The 23705-nt window shown below is 50.3% G+C and overlaps 12 protein-coding genes across 12 annotated transcripts; 7 read left to right on the top strand and 5 right to left on the bottom strand.

The window, feature by feature from the left end:
* Nucleotides 1-260: 260 nt before the first annotated feature.
* N7481_009575 (guanosine diphosphatase) lies at nucleotides 261-2054 on the top strand (the record flags this gene model as incomplete). The annotated part of the gene is made up of 3 exons (XM_057268794.1): nucleotides 261-519; nucleotides 588-1926; nucleotides 1997-2054. 3 exons carry the CDS (start codon nucleotides 261-263, stop codon nucleotides 2052-2054), a joined length of 1656 nt encoding a protein of 551 aa, XP_057119471.1.
* Nucleotides 2055-2344: 290 nt separating this feature from the next.
* On the bottom strand, nucleotides 2345-3005 carry N7481_009574 (NOPCHAP1/New4 family protein; the record flags this gene model as incomplete). Its single annotated transcript, XM_057268793.1, has 2 exons — nucleotides 2345-2542; nucleotides 2613-3005. 2 exons carry the CDS (start codon nucleotides 3003-3005, stop codon nucleotides 2345-2347), a joined length of 591 nt encoding a protein of 196 aa, XP_057119470.1.
* Nucleotides 3006-4062: 1057 nt separating this feature from the next.
* On the bottom strand, nucleotides 4063-5789 carry N7481_009573 (BOD1/SHG1 domain-containing protein; the record flags this gene model as incomplete). The annotated part of the gene is made up of 4 exons (XM_057268792.1): nucleotides 4063-4531; nucleotides 4617-4761; nucleotides 4951-5503; nucleotides 5580-5789. 4 exons carry the CDS (start codon nucleotides 5787-5789, stop codon nucleotides 4063-4065), a joined length of 1377 nt encoding a protein of 458 aa, XP_057119469.1.
* A 325-nt stretch (nucleotides 5790-6114) lies between these two features.
* On the top strand, nucleotides 6115-6507 carry N7481_009572 (putative NADH-ubiquinone oxidoreductase 14 kDa subunit; the record flags this gene model as incomplete). The annotated part of the gene is made up of 2 exons (XM_057268791.1): nucleotides 6115-6148; nucleotides 6257-6507. 2 exons carry the CDS (start codon nucleotides 6115-6117, stop codon nucleotides 6505-6507), a joined length of 285 nt encoding a protein of 94 aa, XP_057119468.1.
* A 474-nt stretch (nucleotides 6508-6981) lies between these two features.
* N7481_009571 (cation efflux family protein family) lies at nucleotides 6982-8449 on the bottom strand (the record flags this gene model as incomplete). The annotated part of the gene is made up of 2 exons (XM_057268790.1): nucleotides 6982-8052; nucleotides 8123-8449. The coding sequence occupies 2 exons, from the start codon at nucleotides 8447-8449 to the stop codon at nucleotides 6982-6984; spliced, it is 1398 nt and encodes a 465-aa protein (XP_057119467.1).
* A 383-nt stretch (nucleotides 8450-8832) lies between these two features.
* dscA (ubiquitin-protein ligase dscA) lies at nucleotides 8833-11247 on the top strand (the record flags this gene model as incomplete). The annotated part of the gene is made up of 1 exon (XM_057268789.1): nucleotides 8833-11247. The coding sequence occupies one exon, from the start codon at nucleotides 8833-8835 to the stop codon at nucleotides 11245-11247; it is 2415 nt and encodes an 804-aa protein (XP_057119466.1).
* Nucleotides 11248-12192: 945 nt separating this feature from the next.
* Nucleotides 12193-12846, top strand: N7481_009569 (uncharacterized protein; the record flags this gene model as incomplete). The annotated part of the gene is made up of 1 exon (XM_057268788.1): nucleotides 12193-12846. The coding sequence occupies one exon, from the start codon at nucleotides 12193-12195 to the stop codon at nucleotides 12844-12846; it is 654 nt and encodes a 217-aa protein (XP_057119465.1).
* Nucleotides 12847-13401: 555 nt separating this feature from the next.
* On the bottom strand, nucleotides 13402-14178 carry N7481_009568 (glycine decarboxylase subunit H; the record flags this gene model as incomplete). Its single annotated transcript, XM_057268787.1, has 3 exons — nucleotides 13402-13715; nucleotides 13825-13887; nucleotides 14043-14178. 3 exons carry the CDS (start codon nucleotides 14176-14178, stop codon nucleotides 13402-13404), a joined length of 513 nt encoding a protein of 170 aa, XP_057119464.1.
* A 264-nt stretch (nucleotides 14179-14442) lies between these two features.
* On the top strand, nucleotides 14443-14967 carry N7481_009567 (mitochondrial 37S ribosomal protein bS6m; the record flags this gene model as incomplete). Its single annotated transcript, XM_057268786.1, has 3 exons — nucleotides 14443-14466; nucleotides 14543-14574; nucleotides 14658-14967. 3 exons carry the CDS (start codon nucleotides 14443-14445, stop codon nucleotides 14965-14967), a joined length of 366 nt encoding a protein of 121 aa, XP_057119463.1.
* Nucleotides 14968-15422: 455 nt separating this feature from the next.
* On the top strand, nucleotides 15423-16613 carry N7481_009566 (acyl-CoA thioesterase; the record flags this gene model as incomplete). Its single annotated transcript, XM_057268785.1, has 2 exons — nucleotides 15423-15686; nucleotides 15741-16613. The coding sequence occupies 2 exons, from the start codon at nucleotides 15423-15425 to the stop codon at nucleotides 16611-16613; spliced, it is 1137 nt and encodes a 378-aa protein (XP_057119462.1).
* Nucleotides 16614-18354: 1741 nt separating this feature from the next.
* Nucleotides 18355-19807, top strand: N7481_009565 (esterase/lipase family protein; the record flags this gene model as incomplete). The annotated part of the gene is made up of 3 exons (XM_057268784.1): nucleotides 18355-18417; nucleotides 18498-18646; nucleotides 18703-19807. The coding sequence occupies 3 exons, from the start codon at nucleotides 18355-18357 to the stop codon at nucleotides 19805-19807; spliced, it is 1317 nt and encodes a 438-aa protein (XP_057119461.1).
* A 1079-nt stretch (nucleotides 19808-20886) lies between these two features.
* Nucleotides 20887-22003, bottom strand: N7481_009564 (chitin synthase export chaperone; the record flags this gene model as incomplete). The annotated part of the gene is made up of 3 exons (XM_057268783.1): nucleotides 20887-21072; nucleotides 21126-21697; nucleotides 21766-22003. The coding sequence occupies 3 exons, from the start codon at nucleotides 22001-22003 to the stop codon at nucleotides 20887-20889; spliced, it is 996 nt and encodes a 331-aa protein (XP_057119460.1).
* Between the last annotated feature and the right edge of the window lie 1702 nt (nucleotides 22004-23705).

Genomic DNA, 23705 nt, shown 5'->3' with positions numbered 1-23705 from the left:
CACGCCACACACTTGCGCCACACGAAACATTTGGTCTCCTTTCCTCTTGCAGCATCCAATTTCCCGACTTCTCCTAATCCTTTTCTTCCCTTCAACTTCCCCATCCCCTGTGCCTTACTGGAGTCGGTTTGTTGGCCCGATTCAATGTCGTTGGTTCCTTTGATTTCGTTTTCTTAAACTCTTCCGATCGTTCAATCCTTACCCAGCCGGCCACTTCGCCACCTGTCGTTTCTTCCGCTTATCTCTCCGAGATTGCTCGTATGTCGACTGGAGTTGACAGCCAACAACCCTTTAATATCCCAATTGAGAACCTGGGTACCCGTCTACGGTCCGTCTCGCAGAGCCACGGCCCTCTGCTCCCGCAATCCGTTCAACTTCCCGAGCAAAAATCCGCCAACATGGTTTCTCAAAGCCAAAGATCCCGGTGGTTGAAAACCGGTGCCATTGTCGGTTTCATTTTCATGGTACTCTTGTGGCTGTCGCCATCGAAACCTTCGAGTTACACCGATTTATCTGGAGGTATGCGAACTCCTATCACCAAGATTTTACAAGCACTGAGACTAATCCCGACTTTCTCTGATCTATAGACAAATCTGCCTCCGGTGTAATGACCAAGTGTACCAAGTCTCACGATTCTTCCAAGCCTCTGATTCAGTACGCCCTCATGATCGACGCTGGCAGCACGGGTTCCCGTATCCACGTCTACCGTTTCAACAACTGCGGCCCAACCCCCAAACTCGAGAACGAGGTCTTCGAGCAAACCGCAAAGAAGGAGGGCGGCAGCTCCGGTCTCAGCTCTTATAAGGAGGATGCTGAGGGTGCTGCCAAGAGTCTGGACCCTCTTATGGAGGTGGCTATGTCCAACGTTCCCGCCGAGTACAAGTCGTGTACCCCCGTCGCGGTCAAGGCCACCGCTGGTCTGCGTCTCTTGGGTGCCGAGATGAGCAAGAACATCCTGGAGGCTGTACGCACCCGTTTGGAGACTGCCTATCCGTTCCCTGTAGTCTCCCGCGAGAAGGGTGGTGTTGAGATCATGGATGGCTCTGATGAGGGTGTCTATGCCTGGATCACTACCAACTATCTTCTTGGTAAAATCGGTGGCCCCGACGAGAACCCAACCGCTGCTGTCTTCGATCTTGGCGGTGGTTCCACTCAGATCGTCTTCCAGCCCACTTTTGAGAAGAGCAAGGCTGGCGGCATGCCCGAGCACTTGGCGGAGGGCGACCACAAGTACGAGTTGAAGTTCGGTGGTCACGAGTTCGATCTCTACCAGCATTCTCACCTTGGCTACGGTCTGATGTCTGCGCGCAATTCCATTAACCTTCTTGTTTTGGATGCTATGCTTGCTAAGAACCCGAAGGACCTGTCCTGGTTGAAGAGCCCTATCTCCAACCCTTGCATTCAGCCTAACATGGAGAAGGAAGTTGAAATCAAATTGCCCGCGGATCACGCTCTAGGCAAGCCAGCAGTCAATGTTATCATGGCTGGTCCGAAGGAGACGACCGCTGCTCCTCAGTGCCGTGCCCTTACTGAGAAGATCTTGAAGAAGGAAGCCGATTGTACACTGGCTCCCTGCTCCTTCAACGGTGTTCACCAACCTTCCCTGGAAAAGACTTTTGCCCGCGAGGATGTGTATATCTTCTCCTACTTCTTCGATCGCACTGATCCCTTGGGCATGCCCTCGTCTTTCACTCTTGACGAGCTTCATAAACTCACTGCCAATGTCTGTGGTGGTGAGGAGCACTGGAGTGTCTTTGCTGGTGTAGAGAACGCCCTGACCGAGCTCCGTGATCGTCCTGATTGGTGCATGGACCTCAACTTTATGTTGAGCCTGCTGCACACTGGTTACGAGATGCCTCTGTCCCGTGAGGTCAAGATTGCGAAGAAGATCAAGGGTAACGAGCTGGGCTGGTGCCTTGGAGCAAGGTAAGCTGACAATGTTTCGTCTTGTCTTGTCTTGTCATGAACGATATACTAATCTTTACTTTTCTTATAGCTTGCCTCTTCTGAGCCAGGAGTCTGGCTGGACTTGCCGCATCAAGGAAGTTTCCTAGATCCTGGATCGACATCAGGGTCCCTTTTTTATCAAATTTTAATCATATGGCTCAGCCATAGTACGTGATGGGTCCATGCATATAAATAGATACTCGATATGTTTGTTTTTTGTTCAATTCTTTATTGTCGTCTTTGACTAGAATTTTTGGAGGCTTTGGCGGATGCATCAAAATGTACGAATCTTCATGTCTTTCCCATTAATGTCCTTGTAGAAGTCTGCAATAATATACCCCCGGCAAATGCATAGATGCGATTTGAATGCAATGTAGTTCATTAGACAAGATGAGCCTTACTCTGCCATTTCCTCGATAGATGGCTTCTCCGTATCTGCCTTTTTCCCTCCCATGAGCATATCCAGAACATCGGGTTTCTCCTTGTCTTGCTTTGTTTTCGCAGAACCCTCGGGGTCCTCATTGTCGCTCTCATCTTCACTCGAAGAATCCTGACCATCTGCACGTTTTTCCTTAAGTACTCCTAATCCAAGATTCTAAGGACAGTTAGTAACAATTTTCAATTCAAATCCAAGAGAGAAAAATAGAAGAAGAGATTCAACATACCATCTCTATGTAATCCTTCCCATCATCTACAGAATCCAACACCATAGCATCACCCCTTCCGGCAGCAATTTCCTTCTCAAGCTCCTCATTCGCATCCTTCATTTGCGGCAAAAATGACGACAGGCGCGATAATAAGTCTGAACCCCCCTCCATGCGGTGTATTTGCGGCTTCGGGCGTCCAGGAATACTGGGTATTGAGGTTCCGTTGGCGGTTTCGGGCTTGGTAGAAGTGGGCTTCGAGTCGATCATCATCTCGTTGTCGTCATCGTCAGATTCCTCGTCCTCGCTCTCATCTGAGGAAGAGCCGGAGGATGAGGTGTAATCGTCGTCGTCCACGGGGACGGTTGTCCGCATGGGAAGCTCTTGTTTGGAAACTTGATGTCTTGCGCTCATGTTGTTTGATTTCTAGCCTTGTCTAGTGACTGGTTCTTTCGGTCAATCGGAGCTTGCTTGGCTTGTTGCGATGCAAGAGGACTGCGATGTAATGCGGCTTCGATTCTGCGATCACAAGAGCTGCGGTCTGTGGCCAAGTGACAGACGTTGTAGTGGTTCGAGAATTCCAACACTGATCCAAGAATTCTCGAGGGTATACCGATGGCTTCGATTGTCTATTTTTGTTGCAGATGTGGTTTCAAAAAGAAAGAAAAAAGTCGAGCGCGGTCTGGGTTATTGCAACTTTTTGGGCGGGTGGAGCAAACTGATAACGATAAGCCGGACGCCAGGCTAAATTCCCTGTTAATTCCATGGAACGGGCTAAAGTACTATTTGCAGTACTACTAAATACTTATTTACAGGTCTTCACCTCTATGGAATGGTGGGAAAGGCAAAGAATATCTCATAAATCGATGGCTAATTTTGCATCCAAATAGTATACTAGTACATATTAAAATTAGAGAGCAAGTATCTCACCCTCATCGGTGGCTTCGTCTGCGGCTCAAGCTTCTTCTTCGACTTCGGCTTCGGCTTCGACTCCTGCGCCGACTACGACTCCTTCGTCGTTCAGGGCTTCGCCTGCGACTGTTGCTTCTTCGTCGCTCAGGGCTTCGCCTACGACTGCGGCTTCTTCGTCGAATAGGGCTCGGGCTTCGACGACGAGGTCGTCGTTCCTCGGGCTCCTTGGCATGAGTGACAGTAGTTTCGGGCTCTTTTTCTTTGACTGCCTCTCGAGGGGGATCATTCTCTCGCTCGGATGGAGGCATATATCGGTCAATATCACCAAACCGAGCTGCCGATGGTCTTGGTTCACGCTCTGGAGACCGGACTCGGCGTCGGGGAGACTTGCTGCGGTTGCTAGTCGAAGGTACGTAGCGATCGATATCAAGGCCACCGGGAGAAGCACGCCGGGCAGGGGAAGGCCGCCTAGTTCGTGATGGGCGCCGGGATCGCGATCGTCTGCGTCCTCCGGAACGCGAGCGCCTTCTCACTTCTGATCGGGATCGAGATCGAGATTTCACTCGCTCACGATCCCGAGTTTCTCGAACGCGGGAACGTGATCGACGACTACGTGAGCGTCGATGAGTCGGGGAGCGAGCGCGGCGGCGAGGCTCATCACGGTCACGATCCCGACTTCTGTCTCGGCTGCGATCATGCCGCCGGCGGTCATGATCACGTTCACGAGATCTTGAGCGGGGACGATCTCGCTCACGTTTACTATCCCTGTCCCATCCCCGGCCAACAGATCGGCTACGACTGCGGCTGCGACGCGTTGGCCGCCAGCTTCGCTCATCATGAGTGCGTTCGCGAAAGTCGCGGAGTCCAGGACGCTCGTCCACGTCACGGTCGCGCGGTCTAATTGAAGCATCCCGAGACCGGTCTCGACGGCGGTTCGGGTCATAATGAGATGCATATCGGCGATGAGAACGGCTGCGGCTTCGACTTCGCCCCCTGTCCGGATTCCGGGTTCGATCCGGCATTGGCTCCTGTCGTCTAGATGGAGTAGCTGCTCTGGTGGAAGCGGGCTTCGCTGTTTCAATTGGAGTTTTGGCCGGGGCCGTCGCTGTAGACCCTGGCTTGAGTCCATTTTCGATAGCTTCCGCCTCTTCAAAGTCAAACTCTGGCTTTTGTCGCGCCTTTGCTGCAAGCTCTTCGCCCTCCTTCAAAAGCATCTGCAAAGCGGCCTCCTCGAGTGATTTCTCGTCCACCGGCGGCGCTGGAGCTGGTGTTGGGATCGTCGAAGTATTTGATTTGTCTGTTTTCGCGTCTCTACCGCGTGGGGATCCTCCCCGGTCTGATCGATATGCCGGCGAACGATCACGAAGACGGTCACGGTCACGGTCACGGTCTCTTGTTCGGCTACGATCACGATCCCAACCGCGATAACGATCCCGGTCATCTCTACCGCGCCACCTTTCATCTCGTTCGCGATCTCGCTGCTCATCAAGAGCACGTTGTTCATCACGCAGGCGCTCACGCTCGGCCCGTCGTTGGTCATCAATCTCTTTTCTTCGGGCTCGCTCTTCATCCTCCTTTTTGCGTTCGATTTCTCGTTTCTTTCGTAATTCTTCAGCTCGAATACGTTTCTGTTCGTCTTCGATTTCTTTTTGTTTGCGCATCTCCTCACGATAGACTTCTTCGCGCGCATCCCGTTTTTCCTTGACATGGGCGTCGTAGGCGTCGTCTGTTTTGCAGCCAGCCTGCTCTTCTTTGGCAGCCGCATCTTCTCCAATCTCTTGACGACGGATGGCGCGCACTGTATCCATAATTGCATCAAGGTGCTTCGAAGCAAGTCGGTCGATGGAGTCCTCCACATTTTTATAAACGTCGCCACGGTCGACAGCACCCTCAATAAGTGTCGCGGCTTTACCTCTCTCTCGCGAGAGATGCGCCGGTTCGCGTTCGATCTCCGACTCGGCGAGCGCGATCAATTGGTCGGTGAACATGGACTTCGATTCCTGCATTAAATGTTAGCGGCCAGCGAGGCAGAAATGGATTCTGGTAATATCCCAAGGATCAACGGTAAAAACATACGCCCTCGTTGAAATCAGCCCATAATTGTTTCCGTATACTGTCGAATCCGCCCTTCTTCTTGAACGAGTGCAGGAGTTTGTCAATGGCAGCGTGTTGCGCCGCGGACAAAGGGAGGTCCTCAGCCTTGAACTTCTTGCGCTTCAGGCTCTCGATGTCAAGCGCAGGCCTCTTTTCCCCTGGCTGCACATCCTCCATGGCCTCTGAAGCCATCGTGAAAAGATGGTGAAATAAAATATAACTTCCCAAGAGGATTAAGTTATTCGAGCTTGGTCGCGTGAAAGCCAAACCCGTTATCGTTTATCGGAGGGCCCCGCGGAATAACCATTTTGCGGTTGTTCCGAGGGGTGACAACTGCCTCCACATGATTTGACCTTCGCTCCTGGCCCGGTGCGACCTCTCCCCCAGTCTCGACTCCATCGATTGCGACCCGCGGACCTGCAACGACGACTCCGCTGCCTCTTTCAATTCCTGCGTCTAGTCGGAATTCATCGGTCTACTTCAATCCCTCGTATCCGCCCCCGACCGATCCGCAATCATGGTCCACAAAGTGCTCTTCTGGAGCGGCTTCGGTGCGTACCACCACACCCCATAAAAGGCGTCATTGCCCTCTGCCATGTTGCTTTCAGAGGATGAGATGCTTCGAAGAATATTTGGCTAATTTTGTTTCTTCTGTGCAGGAATTGCCGTTCGCCTCTGGCAGCTCGGAATCGAGATGCGTCCCATGTTCTGCAGGGACTCTCTCTGGGCCTACCCTCTCTTCGCCAGTGTCGGTGGCAGCTTTGGCTACTGGCTCCAGGGTGTCGAGCAACGCCAATTGAAGATGCTCGCACAGCGCCGGGAGGCTATTCTCGAGAAGCGCCGACGGAGGGACGAGCGTGAGGGCATCTCCAAGACCGAGGAGGGTGCTGTTCTGGCTGTTGCTTCATAATTTCTTATTTCTTTTGCACAATTGGTGACGAGCGGAAGCTGAGCATTCTGTATTTTCCTTGCTTCTTTTTCTTTTTTTACATGTACCAAAATTCGGTGGTTTGATATATCGACATCCCAAGTTCTCTCGCGGAGAAGGTCTGCAGCGATATATGCCGTGGAATATGAACAACACTTTCTCTTACCATTACCGTGCCCCAGCACTCCAAGGTCCTTAAGTTCAACTTGAATGTTCTCTAGCCTTCAAGTGGCGGATTGAAAGTTACTACTAGTACGTACTAGCGAGTCCTTCTCTGCCACTTGTGGCGGCCAGGCATGATGAATACTAGTAGTAGTACAGGAGTAAATGGAATAGCTTTAACTCAAACAAATCATGAACAAGATAATGCTTGCATTGCTATGGTACAAGGGTATTCTAAATGTATTGGCATATAGTTCACCAAATAGAACTATTGATCCTTCACCAAACACATGTCTAGGTTCGTTCGATAGTGAACTGAAGAGAAACCTCCCATCTCTGTCCTCCTGTGCCATAACCTCCACCCAATCGGTTCCTCACCAGGCTGGAAATCTTCTCCCTCAGTCTCCCAACATTGTCATCTGCTCCGGACACTCGAAGTTTCAAGTTTGCCATACACAATCCATAGTGGACTTGCCAGAATCGAGCATCGTCAACACCGAACACTGAGGGATCCGACTCGATATCTTTGATCACATCAGACACTCCCTGGCCCGAATAAGACATGAGAAGCATGGAGCCCAATGTCTTCACAAGGCGGACTCCAAGAACACACATGGAGATGGCAATGGTGCCGGACAACAACTTGTCCAGCCAGTCGTAGATTCGAATCGACACCAGAGGCAAAAGTAGAAGAAGGGTAGAACATGACAAAGTCAAAAAATGGGAAGGGTTGCTCAAAACGGACGGTAAAGACTCGATGTATGCAAATCGCATCGCCTTGCCAATACGGGCATGGTTCTTGAGACCAAATGCCGAAACCAAGGTCGAGGATATGGCGAGAGCCGCCGTGACATCCACACTACCCAGGGAAACCCGATCATGGTCATGAGAATGATGGGGTTCGTGGCCCGATTTCTCCAAGAAATGCTGCAGATTGTGGGAGATCAAGTCGAGGCCCATGAACAAGAGTAGTACACACATTGCAAATCCAGCCAGCACCTCGGCCCGTTCCAGGCCAAATGGGTGGCGAATACTTGACCTTTTCCAGACCTCAAAATTGCTGAGAACATCCACAGCAACACACACAAGGGCTCCCAGTGAGTCAAACAGGATCAAATGGGACAATGCTGTCATGGCCAATGACCCATGTGCCGTCCAAAGTGTATAAGCCGCCACGAACATGTGGCAGAGACTCCACCAAAAGCGTGTCTTTTGGTCCTTCGACATACTTGCGCGGCACTCTTTCAATGTTGGGATGGGGAGGGAATTGGGCAAAGCCAAAGGCGCACGTGGAGGGGGCTCGAGGAAGATCTGGTGCGAAATGCTACTGTGCTTGTACTTGTGACCGCGACGCTGTCCGATGTTCTGGAAATACCAACAAATTTATTAGCCTTGAATCCTGGTAGGACTGTGTCCACATGTCCCCAAGACTCACCGATTTGACCACGGGGCCCTTGGACATAACAGTTGTATCGAAATTGAAGGGCGCTGCGGGGACCGAGTCGCTCGACCCATTCTGCACCGAGGTAGGCGTATCTGCAGTCCTGGGACTCAGGTTGAACGATGATTTCGTAGGACTGAGACGATCTGAATTCACTGGATCGAGCGTCGCGCTCCGTGGGAATGATTCCTTCAGCGGCGACAAGGAATCACGATCGATCGATAGTCCTGGGGTCGTTCGGGGGGCATATTGATCGCGGCCATCGTCGGGCGGCGGTGTTGGAGTACGTGGAGGAATTGGTAATGGGAGGGTTGAGGACATCATAATAGCTAGATAGAAGTTTGACGACTTCAGTTCCGAAACCAGGAACAGAGTCGATAGTATCGTGTCTCGTGAGGGGGGGAAAGGGAAATCAATCAGGAGATAGTGGAGACGTCGTGTTTGCCTGGGAAATCAGGCGCTGAACTTAGAGGACCTTAAAGGCGGAAGGGGCGGGGGAACCGGAGACCAGCAGGGCCTCGACCGCATGTCGAGTACATCATCCACTTCCTGTTCCCTCTAACACTACCACCCTCGTCATTCACTGTCGTCGGTTCTTATGGTTGCGCGCGCGGTACTTGAACTCGCGCACTGAACTATCTGTGCTTGTCTTGCGATGATCACCGTTGCGTTCTAAGGAGGCCGATGCCCAACCCCCGGCATCGATGGATAACCGCGGCTCATTCTTCTTCTTCTTGCTAGTCTTCTACTTTCTCCTCAGTTCACAATCGCGACCTCCGCTGGTTGATGAAGGCCGACTGCGTCAACGGGAGCTTGATCGAGAGCAGCGTGCGATCCGACTCTTGAACGAGTCACATTATGGCGACTTCGATCCCGTCGCCGATCACTGGGTTCCTATCCCAGGGTTACGAAAGAACGATACATATGCCTGGGACCTTTTCCCCAAGGTCCAAAGCCGTGCTCGTGATCAACTGCAATCTGTACTGTCAACTTACGGCGTCGACCCCCCACTCGGCCTAGACGGTTCCAACACATCATCCCCGTTGAATCTGACCAAGCTGTCCCTTCCGGTTTACCGCAATGCCACTGGTAAATTACGTGGGGACTGGGTTCGTCGGTCAGATGTACAGCGCGCCGTTCCCTTGAACATAACCGCCATCGCGGAGGAACATGAATACTTCACTCATGATTTCGGCTTGAACATAACAGGTAGCGAGGGGACGTTCTATTTCGATTTGCAGGAAGGACCTGGACAAGAATTACGTATTGGAGATGGATTTGCGCGTGAAATCAGAGCCAGTTGGACGATAGAAAGTGACGACTTCTGGGGAAGTATTTGGCGGGCCGAACTATTCGGCATCCACTTCCCAGAGAATGGCGCCATTATCCTAAGCACATCAAGTGAGAAGTTTGGCGGTATATTCTCTTTGCCTCACCTTGCACTCTCAGCCGACGGTTACGAGTTGTCCCATCGTCTCCTGCTGAAATCGCTCTCCGATACCATGCTTGAAAAGCCAAACCGTCCTCCAACCCTATTCCCTTGGGCATCTTTGGCAGGCACTGAACAAATGGAGTTTGCTGCGCCAAAATGCGAACATGTCATATTTCTGCAACAACATCCACTCGTCGTTGACGGTAATTTGGCGGATCGAATGACCGTCGATTGGATAGAAAGGGAATTAAGATACCCGATGGGAGCACCTACTCCACACCCACCTCCTATGACCATGTCTGCCGTGGTTTTCTCCCCAGATTGTGGATACATTCTCGAATCCAAGGGGACCCCTGAGTATCCACCCTCAGATGCGCTATATCTGTCAGGGCCAAAGCATGAAGAGTACAGTAAAGCTGCCTCTTGTCTCATATTTGTCGTTTGGGGGGTTTTTGTCGCACAGATCAGTCTCCTGCTCCGTCAGATTAAAGAGGCGTCGACACCTTCCACCCGAAGTCGAGTCAGCTTTTATACCATTGCATTAATGGCGTTTGGAGATTCTTTCGTCATGCTATTCATTGTTGCGCAGCTCTTTGAAGCTATTTCCTACTTGGTTATTGCGACTGCCTCGTTCCTAGTCTTCCTTTCTGTCAGTTATATTGGCATGAAATTCATGATGGAAATTTGGGCCGTTCAGGAACCCGAACGGCGTGAAGAACGACCAGCCAATCCACCGACCCCTGTCACCCGTTCCGGGACGCTTCCCCTCCCCGCAACTGCTGCAGTGCGGGACTCTGGCGCTACACCGATTATTTTGCCTCCTGACCAAGATGCACCTGACGATGAAATGGAGCCAGAGCCGGCACCAGCTAACCGAACCACTCCTGCTACGCCACGACAAGTGCGTGCCGATGTGGGCGCCATGTATGGGCGATTCTATTTCGCACTTTTCGGTATGCTTATTCTATCGGTTTGGGTCTTCCTCCTTCCCACGCGCATGAGTGCAATCTATTGTCGCCTTTTGGCAACCGTTTACCTATCATTCTGGGTCCCCCAAATTTACCGCAATGTGATGCGCAACTGTCGCAAGGCACTCCGGTGGGAATTTGTTGTTGGTCAGAGCATTCTCCGACTAGTCCCTTTCCTCTACTTCCTCACGGCTCGCGAGAATGTGCTATTCATCCAAACGGAGTGGACTACCGCATTTGCGTTGGCTGGATGGGTGTGGGTCCAAGCCTGGATATTGGCCAGCCAGGATATATTGGGCCCGCGCTTCTTTGTCCCACGGGGCTGGGCGCCACCCGCATATGATTATCACCCCACGTTGCGGGAGAACGCCGGGCCCGATGATGACCTTGAGGCAGGTGGCAATCTCTCGATCGAATCTCTCCGAGCCGATAAGCAAGATGTGGTCGAGACTAAAGATGACGACAAGCAATGGTCTAAAGATCGGAAGAGAGTGATGTTTGACTGTGCAATTTGCATGCAGGATATCGAGGTTCCTATTCTTCCTGGGCCCACTTCTGCAGGCGGAAGTAGTGTGACTGATGGGGCTGCGAGCATTTTGAGTCGTCGCCAATACATGGTGACTCCTTGTCGGCATATCTTCCACACTGCCTGCCTAGAGAGTTGGATGAGGCTTCGCCTACAGTGTCCGATCTGCCGTGACACCATTCCCCCCGTGTAAAGCTAGCATGTGTTGATATTCGTGTTTCGTATATAAATTTATATTATCTTTGAAGAAGGGTCGATCTCTGTGTGTTGATCTTGAAATATTTCCCTTTTTTTTTTCTCGATACACTTTTACTTGAGCTAATTTACCCATCCCCAGCCCATTGGTTAAAATGAGGAAATTATTAACTCAACCCTGTCCCTTGATAGCCATAGCCAACTGGACCATCTCGTGGCGAAGTGAGTGATAGTCAGGAAAGGTGAGACATGGGGAAAGTCCTATTCAAGTTAGGGCTGGCCACTTGTAGTTTGGTGCACCTTATGCACAGGCTCATCCTGCAGCTAAATCCATCGCGTCTCCAGGGCTCTCGGTGATTCCGCAGCTAAAAACCCCAATGATCGGCTTTCGCCTGCACCAGTGGGAGGGGTCTGTGCACCAACCAAGGCTTGTCACCTGCCTTGACGAGTTCGCCCCAATTGGCTTCAAGGCTCGAGTTCCCCATCTTTTGCCACTGATCTTTTGGAACTACTAGTTTCCATGTTAGGAGTAGTCTCTGCAGCTTCATTTCTCTCGGCTACTCGGCCCTGAAAGAAACTTGAAGTCTAGCTGCGCCACAGCAGTGTTATTTTTATGCGAGAATTATTAGCCTTAGCCATGGAATCTCGGGGAATGGTTACTCCCAGTCGAAGCTAAACCGACGATCTGACCGATTTTTGATGCTGGTCGATGACGCTAAAGCACGCATGTCTCAGGGTCCTCCTCCGCATGAACCAGGAAACCGGATGTTTCTCCCAGTATAAAGCGCGCGATGCTACCTGCAATGTTCCAATTTTCCATAACCATCAATTATTATTTACACAAGCTTCTATTAATTAGAACATTCCCCTCACCTCCTTAGTCTTCCCTCGTCTCCTTTTCAAACTTGTGCAATCACTCAATCTCCACAACTTTTCACCAACAATGAAGTCCATCACTGCCCTGACTTCCCTGCTCCTCCTTGGAGCTGTCACCGCCCAGGAGATCCAGTCCAAACCCTTCAACTTGGTTATTCAATCGGAAAAGAAGCCCATCAATGGCCAAAAGCTTGCCGCCTGCCACACCGGTGCCGCTATTGAATCGCTTTGCCTGGCTGGTGGATCCGGCTCGGAGTTCTATCTGAACACCACCGAGGGATCACAAAGCCCCATCAAGGGCGACAAGCCCTCCGGAACGCTCATCTGGAATCTCCCATATAACGGTAATCGTGAGTACACACCTATATCACTCCATATCTTCCAAGTATCGCTAACAGACCACACAGAGGTGGAATCTGAACCCATGAGCTTCTACGTTGACCCTTCCACCAACGTCGCTATGCCCCTGTTCCAGCCATCTTACGACCAGCAGCAAGTCATGTTCGACAAGGATGGACTCATGGGTATCTACAGTTATCTCGATGACTCCGTCACCCCTCCCAAGGATGACAAAGTCAAGGTCTTGAAAAACTGGTATGTTTGTGAGACCAACTACTCCGCCTACCAGTATCGCACCTTGAACTGGGTTTTGGGCAACGGCAGTGCCAAGCCCCAGAACCCAAGCTGCGTCAAGGTCCAAGTTCACCGCAAGTTCCTTTAAGGGAACAGAAGATGAGCGAGCTATTTCTTTGGAAGTAATGTGTTAGGCGATGAGTTTGTATATAATTTATGACAACCCTAATCTGAGATACCATGCTACATAATGTCGTTGTTTGAGAACTATTCGGGTACTAGTAGTAGTGTCATCTGTACTACTAGTGATATTGGGTTATTCGTCACAAGAACTATGAGGCGCTGGGTCTCGCAACATCCTGAGACATAGTATACCTCGAAAAGCCACAAGCCACCTTTCTTTCGCATTTCCAAATCAACTTGAACTAAGGAGATTTCAAAAATCTAGGGATATGAAGGCACTCGGGTTCTATATGAGTTGGGAGATTATGGACTGTTGAACGATAGGTTGAGACCGTGGAGGACCCATCCCATCTATATGTATTGTGTTGAAAGAAACGTGTCTTCGTGAAAGACCAATATAATATGACATCATAAGGAAACGCATAGCAAAGTCCACAAGGGACGAGAGAACACCAACAACCGTTTCTCGGGACAAACGAACTTGCCTCTAAAATCCAATATATTCTCTACAAACTCAAATTTAAGCATCAATGGTCGCCTTGTAGGCAGCCTCGTCCAAAAGAGCCTCGAGCTCAGCGGCATTGGCAACCTCAATCTCGGCAATCCAGCCCTCGCCCTCGGGGCTGGCGTTGATGGTCTTAGCGTTGTCCTCCAGGATCTCGTTGCCGCGGATCACCTTGCCGGCGACGGGGGAGAGCACATCGGAGGCGGACTTGACGGACTCGACGGCACCGACGGGCTCACCAGCACCAACCTCGAGGTCGGCCTCGGGGAGCTCAACGAAGACGACGTCGCCCAGGGAGTGAGCGGCGTACTCGGTGATGCCGATCTTGGCTGCAGGAGCGGGGGCGCGTCAGTAATGGTCTTGAGCTATAGGTAGTTCGAGAATAGAAGCTCGATTTGGGTGAATAAAGGTATTCTGGGGTATGATTTAGTGACTCACCAGTGTTTCCGCCGTCAGCGAGCTCAATCCATTCGTGCGACTCGGTGTACTTCTTCAGCTGAGCTGTGGGATCCAATTGATGACGTCGTTAGCTATCGATCACAACCAAGAGCCCAATTGAGCTGTCGCAACATGTTTTTCATAGCGAATTCAATGGTAGAAGGTCTCTGGAGACCCTTTTGGTCACCCATGGCAGTTTGGAGAGCGAAACCACTTACACAGAGGGCTCTGGGAGAAGGTCCGGGTTCCCCGCGGGAAGCGGAAAGCAGGTGCAGCGCGGCAGGTAGAGGCCAGAGGCTTCTGGGCAAGGACCCGGGAAGCAAAGGGGCGGACGGAGCGAGCAACGGAGGACATTTTGGAGAGGAAGTGAAGTGAATTGAGGAGTTTGAAAAGAAGAGGAGAGAGGAGGGGAGAGTTTAAGAAGGAAAGAGCACGGCCGGTGGTTCCCCGGCGGAGATCCATAGGAAATGCAAATGGGCTCCGATAAGAGAAGTCCGCGCCAAGACCCGCGATAAGCTCCGACCTCAAGATTTGATTTGGCATTGGTTCTTGCCCGGCCTCCCAAACCCCCCCGTCTAGTCACTTTTATCCGGGCCTTACACCCCACCACTCGATGAAATGTTGTACGAGCTGATTGCTATTGTATGTGACCATCTATTTCTGATTGATCTACCCCGGATTGAGACGGATTTACTGACGTGTGCTCTTCTCCCTGCAGGTCCGCCCGGGCAGCCTCAACGAGGTTCGCGAGTACGTAACATCACGAAACCACCTTCCGAGCCATTGCCCATCGTTCATCGGTCATCGCCCTTACTAACATTCCTCATTGACAGAATTGCCCGTAATGCTGGTGCTCAGGTCATCCGCTCCGGCGGTGTCGTCCGCGGCTACACCAACTGGGGCGTCTTCCGCTTGCCCAAGGTCACCACCAAGCACCAGGCCCGTTACAGCGAAGGCCACCATTTCATCATGCGATTCGATTCCTCCGGTCCCGTCCAAACCTCTATTCGCCGTACCCTCGGTCTCGATCCCCGAATGATCAACTTCTCTGTCGTCAAGCTGGGTGACAAGCTTGAGGAGATCAAGGACATCGAGGGCAAGGTTCAATGGAACAAGACTCGCAGCATCACCAACTCTCTCTAAACGAAACCAAATGTCGAGGGGGGGAGTTTCTGATTAAACCATTGTTTCGATAAGACTTTGCGATTCTGGGGCAGTGATCTTTGGCCACTTTTATATTCCTCTCTGTTTTTTTTTTTCTTCTCTTTTTCTTGTATCATTATGGCATGGGAAATTTTTTGGCATAACCACTCAGCACTGTCAGCACGACCGGCGCAACTCTGTATTAAACCTGCAATACCAATCGATTATCATCCACCTTATCCATTTCCGCGCTATTGATAATATCTCGCCTCTGACTTGTCCACCAGGGGCAATTCGAGCACGTGACTGTGACTCGCCCCGCGCCGAGGCAATTTCCCCGGACATCCCAACCCCAAGCTGTCAAACAAAATAAATCCCTCATTGGTGATGCTTTCGACTCTTCATATCTGCGAGTGATATCTAAAATTGGACTTTTTTGGGACTCCCCTATAACCATGTCGCCCGTGCACGAGCAATCGGACCAAGATCCGGATGAGTTGACATCCCCCTCCTCGTTCGCGCAATTGATGGCCCTGGAAAGACTAGAGGACACGGAAGTTTCACATGCTAGTACACTTGGTCCTGAAAAAGTCGAAAGATTTCGTTCTTTGGCTGCGCCTTATCCTCCTGGTCAGGGGACACGCTCATTTGGAGGACATGTCTATGCCCAGTCCGCTTATGCGGCTTCAAAAACCGTCGGAAAGGGATTTGTAGTTCATGTCAGTATTACTATGTCTGTAAATCATCAGACTACGAAATTATATTTTCATTAGGAAACTTTGAAGACTAATGCCGGCCTGCAGGATATGACGGGTACATTCATACTGCCCGGTCGACTGGATGTTCCCTATTTCTACACTGTTCGACACGTGCGAGATGGGTTCATGTACTGCACAAGGGCCGTCGATGCTCGACAGGATGGCAGGATCATGTTCTCGTGCCTCTGCTCATTCAAGCGCGATGAGAAGCAGCGCATCTTCCGCCATCAGCCTTCGCCGGTTCAGGAGCGATACCAATCCGTATTGGCCGGAAAACGACCAGAGGATCAAGCCGTCAGTCCCAGTATCGATGCAGACTGGTGGATTGATGGCGTGCGAGAAGGCAATATTTCCGAGCGCGAATTTCCAGGACTTGATGTTCGGAAGATAGACATGAAAGACTACAACAAGACCAAGGCCATTCAAGAACGACCTGAAAAATATCGACAATTGACACAATACCGCTTAAAGGGTCTGCCCGACCCAGACCCGAGTGTGACAATTTCTCAGATGAAGGATAATGACCAAGCGGGAGATTATGACAACCTGTATGCCTGCGCGCATATGTACTCCAGTGACAAGAACTCTCTCTTGTTGATTCCGCGGTCACTTGGAATCAAGCACTGGGCGGAAATGGCCAGTCTTACTCTAACCGTCATTGTTCACCAACATGGCGAGGCCCTACGCATGGTTGACTGGGATACATCACCTACCGAGGACTCTGGCCTGGCTTTGAAATGGTTTATCCAGGAGGGTTGGACGCCCCAATCGGCGGAGAACAGGGCTGTTCATGAGAGTTATCTTTGGAGTCCGGATGGCACATTGATTGCCACCTCGTTACAAGACAGCCTGCTTCGATTGCGAAAGCTTGGCCGCGAGAATCTGTGAGGTTCTAGTTGTCTTTGTTGTACATTTAAGCGAACCCCTCTAGAGCTAGATTCGCATAGACCATTGAAAGAAACTCCGATTGGACGAGTCGTGAAAAGTTCAAGGCATTTGAAACGTACCACCTAGATAACTGGCGGTTCGGATTGAAAATTTCATTGAAATACAGCAGTACCAGTACTATTACATCTTCCTGAGGTCCTTAATAGATTTAGATAAATATCTGGTACTAGGACGTTCTTTCCATACTAGTGGGTTTTCGATCCGGCTATTGGATAAGCCCATCAACAGGCCAAAAAAGCAGACTAACGCCAAATAACAGTAGGAAAACGGCGGAATTTGTTAACATATGCTCCAGCCTACCTTAAAAACACACCAAAAATGATTACAGGCCAGAGAAAACCTCTAGAGGACAAAAAATGACAAGAGTGGGATTCGAACCCACGCCCCCTTGCGGAGATCAGGAAATTGGAGTTAAGGTTGACCTTAACCTGACGCCTTGGACCAACTCGGCCATCTTGCCAATTAGATGTTGAACATGTGCAAACTATTAGCATATCAAGCTGCAAATTAACAAACTCAAAATAGGGGATAACCTTCTAGTAGTTGGTAGCTAACAAATGCAAATCATGGGAAAGGAAATGCCCACAAACCCGAGAACATAAGCGGAATACGTGACCCACAAAAATTTCGATCTATCCTAGTAATAGCAGGTATTTTGTAGCCACCTATGTCCAGACAGTATTGATCTACATCTTGCTTTTGTTGAGCTTTTTGCTAGAGCAACAAACAAGCTGTCCAGGTGCTATCCTTATTTCAGTCACAGTTGTACGTGTATTTATTTGTTAATCCAGCTTCCGGACTAAAGTAGTCACGCATGGTTGTAATATTCAATCAAGTTCTTCCTGGATCAAAATATTTACTGCGACCGAAAGAAACACTTAGTCCGAGTAAATAGTACCCAACACTTATATATCGGCGAGGTGAAACACTGGGAATGTGGGGAGAAGCACCAACCTTGGAAATTCAATTTGAAGCAGCAAAACTTCAGATTTGCCTTGCAGATTTCGGGCGCTCATTTCAAATGTTCCAGCCCTGCATTTCATGTAGTAATTTAGTACTTATGATGACATACTGTTTCACCAACACTGCTAACCCTATAAAAACTCTAGCAAATTTCCTATCAACCAACGCGTGGACATTCGTTAGGGACAACCTAAAGATTATCGCCGTTGGCAACACCACGCATTACCATATAGTAAATTTATGTTTAGTCAAATTCCTTTGATTGAGAGGTAAACTGTAGAATCATTACTTTTTTCCTATAAAATTCAGAGTATTGGCCAAATGATGACCACGGAAAGTTTGACCTTTCCGGATGCCCTCACTGACTTGCAACAGGCCGAGGGCAATTCACTTCACGTTCAACATCCCCTGATACAATTAGGTCTAGAAAGAAATTACCAGGAGTGACGAGGCTACTATACTCTAATTTAATAAATACATTATTATTTCCGAAGCCCCAGTATGTCGAATAGAACCTACTACATGGTATACCCCGGATCACGTGTCGATATGACGTTGGGGCCGATAAACGCCCAGGCTCGTGTTTTCCAATTTAGACCTCAGACATCCTCAACTCCCACGTCGCATTCCTGGCTGCCCGCCTTTGTCCATATACAGAGGCACCAAAGCTTGCTCCTTTTACAGGCGACCGTGCCTTGCACCGCCTTCATGGTCAAACATGCTCGGCAATGACTCCCAAAAGCGCAAGACGCTCCTGTTCGTCTTCATTCACGGCTTCAAGGTATGGTTGTCATAAAGCGCGTTCGCTCTATCAAAGTCCGAATTCTTTGGGATGTCTAACAGTAACTTGGACGATTACAGGGCGATGATGATACATTCGCTAGGTTCCCTGGAGATATTCGCTCGCTTCTTGGCTCACATCTCTCTGCTTTGAATATCGAGGTGGCCATCTACCCGAAGTATGAGACGAAAGGCGACCTGAAGGAATCTGTTGCAAGGTTAAGAGAATGGTTGGTAATCTTCATTTGTACTGAAATCGATCTTTCCGGACTCATATTCCCTACAGGTTGCAGAACACTGTGATTGACTTGGAGGTCGCAAACGAGACACCATCCCCGACGGTGGACCCTTCTGTTCACGTTTTCCTTGTCGGACATTCCATGGGTGGCATTCTTGCTGCCGAAACGTTACTTCTATTGGCCAATGAGCAACCCATTCGTTCGAAACCTGACGAGACGGCTCAATCAAGGGAAGAGCCTATCATCGAGCCTGACACCTTTATGTTTCCCCATATACAAGGCGTGCTCGCCTTCGATACTCCGTTTCTAGGTATCGCACCAGGGGTTGTATCATATGGAGCTGAGGGGCATTATCACAACGCAACCACGGCATACAACACCTTCAACGAGGTTGCCGGCATCTTCGGCTATGGTAAAAAGGGTGAATCTACTGGCTCATCCGCTTCTCCTGCTGCCACCGCCCCTGCAGTCGATGCGGCAAAGCCCCTTCCTCCTTCGACGGATGCTGCTGCAACCCCGTCCTGGCAACGATGGGGTCGATATGCCATGTATGCTGGTGCTGCTGGCGCCGTTGCAGCTGGCGGTGCCGCTGCTCTGTACTCTCAGAGACAGAATCTATCCGCAGGCGTGAACTGGGTTTCGTCGCATCTCGAGTTCGTCGGCTGTCTGGGGCGGTCATCTGATCTGCGGCAGCGTCTTGCTAGCTTGTCTAACGTGGAGAATGATCGCAATATTCGATGCGTGAATTTTTTTACCTGTCTCGGAGACGGAGCCTCATCCCTTGTGCAGAAGAAAGAGGTGACGAAGACGTCCTTCAGTCAGAAGATCATTCGATCTAACCACAGAACTTTCTGTACACTGCCTCCTGAAGTTGAAAACGGCGAGCAGAATGAACTTGCCCGCCAACCGGGACTGTACTGGCACAAAGCCACCAACAACAGGGCAACGGACGAGGTCAAGGCACATGTTAGCATGTTTTTGCCCAAAGAGAACCCCGCTTATATGACGCTAGTTGGAGAGGCTGGCAGGCTCATCATCGGAATGATCGATCGGGGCTGGCGATGCTCCGGAGCGGAACCGGATCGAGAAGGGACCGGTCAGAATTCGGCGGGCGATGAATCCACAGATAGCGACATCGTGCTCATCGAGTGAATCAAAAGCCTACTCCACTTCTGACACGTTCAAGCGCTTGCAAACTTTTCACTTTCCAGTCTCCGCATTTAGAATTTATAGCCTCGATAAAAGTTTCCGAGGGAAAGAATTTAAAGTTCTTCTCCACGCCCCAACACCCCCTGATCGGCAGCCTGGTCTTCTTTAACTTTCGTCCGCGCGTGCCGCAGTCACATTGACAGCCGGAAAGGTCTCGATACGGGACCCAAATAATTGCCGCAAAGCATCAAGAAAAAACCCTGTTGGCCGGGCGTTTTTACCAACTTTAATTCGCAGGATGCAGATTCGTCCACTACATGGCCCCCTTCCCATCAAGGCAGTCATGCCCGGAAGCTAAACCCACTGGCAGGTCACCAAACTGAGGGTGGACCATGGCAGCGTCGATCTTTGTAATTGTTTCAGCCGCTGGTTGTGGCGATCTCTCATAACTTGTGGATCCGATCCTTTGGCTTCGATGCGAGATAACGTCAAGCGTCGGCGGCACCACCACCACCACAGAAAACGCAAGCGCATTTCTTTTGGTGGTGTCTCACTTATTTCTTGATGACTGCAGCTTGAAGGACGGCACAGCCCCCGAAGAGGAATAAGGGAAACTTGGCCGAGCTGCAGTTGATGGGCTCTCCTCTACACTGTCTACGTACCACCACCGGAGACAACGACAATATCGGAAGGCGTTCGGTCTCCACATTGGAACCTGGCTACTAATGGGGTGGTATCGGATCAGCAATGAAGGAAATAGGATGGATAAATGTACTCCAATTGAATAAGTTACATATACTATAAAATCCAAAACCACACTATGTATTAATGATGGAGAGGCCTAACCGAAGATCGAAAGCAACATCGGGATTTGCTTGTCGTAGTAGGCTTTTCGCCTAGGTCCTTCGGTAGATGAGAAAGTACCGCCCATAATGGCGAGATTTTCATACCATGCCGTCTCACATGCAAACAAGCCCATCCGATGCAGCGCTAACACCTAAAGGCTGAAACTGAATGTAACGAAGAAATCAAAATATCGTCATATCAATGGTCGCATATACCATATCCCAAACGCGAAATGGCTAGTAATTGTGATGTCCGTAATTTGACTGCCGGTGGTGGTACACACTGCCTGCATATTCTGAATTGTTATCATGGTAGACAGTCTGTCGGCGGTCCTCCTCCGGTAGCAGTTCTTTGACCTCCCACGTGTTGGGTTTCACGCCAACGGAGAATTCCAGGTCTTCCTTGGTGATCGAATCCCAGAACTTGATATTATTAGTAATTTAAATTTCATCAATTCAAGGATACGCTGCCATACCTTGTAAACCATCATAACAGCAAGCAGATTACAAAAGGTGGCAAAGAAGAGACCATCAAGGTAATGCTGCACATTGTTGCAGATGGTGTCACTGAATGCGTAGAGAAGCACCTGACCGATGATAAAGACCAAGATACCAAAGCAGATATGGCCCAGGGGCCAGCGGTCATCCAGGGTATTCACGACTAGTAGTAGCTGCATGACAATGTAGATGGCTACCGCGATAGCGTTGAGAAGATAGAGAACCACAAACAACCCAACGGTATTCTCGGGGCCCAGGCCACCCCATGACTTGAAGGTCAGAAGAGAGATCACGAATGTCATAGAAAACATAACCACCGAGCTAAGCCGGATCAGCCACACCGAAAGTGCCGTGCCATCCTCGTACAGCTGGAAGCCAACGAAGCCATTTACTAGCAGACAGGCACATAGAGCCGATATCAAACCACTCTGGACTGCCACGAAGTAGGGGAACGGACCGCTTCTTGGCGGAACAACCCCCGCATCAATGATAAGTGAGCAGATAGTCAATGCGAGAAAGATGTAGAAAAATGTAATGATTTCCTTGCGACCTATATGTACCGAAATGTTAGAACCATATGGCTTTCGCACCCCCAGCAGGCCTCAAAGTGGAACGCACCAACAGCCGTAAACTTGGACCTGATATGAAGGATCATAATCACGGTCATAGCAAGCGCAATGATGTGCATAAACGAGGCGGCACCCTCGAAGATGATTGTATTCGCAACCTCAATGTTTCGCGCATAACAGTTTGAGATGATGCCGGTGGCCCCGGAGATTGATGACGCCGGGCCCACGAGGGAGCACAAAGGCAGCGGCACCTTCTCGCATATTGTATCGAATTGACCGAACCCCATGATGTCTGGTGGTGATGTCGTCGAGCGGTGCGACAACAAACAGAAGATTTTCCCTTTGCGGTTGGCGGTCACAGAGCGCTGGCCGGACGGCTGTCTCCACAACGACGGAGGGTGGAACAGTGGAGAGAGCGAGTGAGGATGGGGAGGGGCTCAAGTTGTAGGTCTGATAACCTTTCTCCCCCAACTGAGTGGATGCGATCAAATCTCAGCGGAAAAACGAGTGTGCGGACTGAATCAGGACGTCTGACGGACACCAAGAACTTCGCTCCCAATGGCTTTGCCGCGCGAGGGGGCAAAGGGTCACGGGGTCACGGGGCTGCAAACACGGCACTGAAGTTATTCCGAGCTCCGCACTTATTTTTGACTAGCCCTTCCCCAGTGCCACGTGATATCGGCTCCGAGCTCGGCCCATGGTAGCCTACCACGAGGTAGCCCAAGACTACAAGACATGTACACACTATCAATCATAAGGTCCAGGGCATGGCCAGTATCATCTCGGGCCCTGGAATCGGAATGCAGCTACCTCGGATGCTTGCTGCCTCGGCGCGATCTGCATTTGTCCTTGCTCGAATACTCGTACTTGTGACCTGAAACCGTACCCGAGGCGGAGTCGCCGGCAAGCCCACAGGAGACTATCTTTTTTACTGGATCCACAATCCGATAAACTTGGGGCTTTCAATGGGACCAGAACCATGTCCGTCTTGTGTGGCCCCAGTGAGGCGCGATACAGAAGGCACTACCCTACGGAGTACTCGTACGAGTAAACAGCCCGCACCACAGCACCACTGGAGGCAGGGCAATGGGACCACCTTCTTGTGGAATCCGAGGCTCCTCTCTTCCTGTCACCTTTCAAAACATACATAAAAAATTTATTATTGTTTTTGAAAAAAAAAAAAAAAACCTTCGGCATGTGGACACCCCATTCTTGAGACGTCACTTGCGTCGCACCATCTTGTGCTACTCGTTTGCTTGAATTTCCAATGCTCCATCCAATGTCCTTGGCGCGTTCCTACTCGTAGCGCGTGATTTGACTTGCGTGAAGACCCCTCCCTGGTCTATCGAGCATCCACTTCGGCTCCAACCTCCGCGACGCAACCCCAATGGTTGATGGATCTATTCCGAACGAACACTGAAACCCTTTTGAGCACTGGGGGCTATTTTGTCACGCAGTGGGACCTTCTACGACGAAACGGCCTGGTGACCAACCCATCAAGGAAGGAGACGGGCCAAATATCCAACGGCATGATGAGCCTACAGTGGAGAAAAAAAAATTGGAGCCCGTTGTTTTTATTCCGATCTGGAGCCTGGAGAGTGCCGAGCAAAGCTCAAACCTCGAAAACCTTGTTTTAATTCGTGGAGTCGCAAACGCGGCACAGACAAGACTTTGCCGTAGGTACTCGTACTCGCAGAGATCGCAAACTGAATTCCGAATTTAGTTTTAATTCATCGGCGCTACCACCCTGAATGACCCTGTCTCGTCCTTTGAAAGTGCACTGTACACTCTTCCCGGACCAATGCCTTGTGCGTACCTCTGGTATCGTTCAATGGTTATTTCCGGGCGATCTAGGACTTGAAGTCACCACGTAGTACTTTTTGTTCTCCACTTATCTTTTAAGGGTTTCTTTATATTAATATTCCTGCTGCTCCGGGACCGTTCGCTTCATATTGGAATGATGCCATTACAACAACGATGGGGCCAGCC

This window comes from Penicillium waksmanii, assembly GCF_028829765.1.
Source record: "Penicillium waksmanii strain IBT 27052 chromosome Unknown utg000008l:1.0-5622682.0:1.0-5626561.0, whole genome shotgun sequence".
In the NCBI taxonomy this organism is placed as follows: Eukaryota; Fungi; Ascomycota; class Eurotiomycetes; order Eurotiales; family Aspergillaceae; genus Penicillium; species Penicillium waksmanii.
Note: the sequence above shows the minus strand (reverse complement) of the source record. Positions and strands in the feature narration are given on the sequence as shown.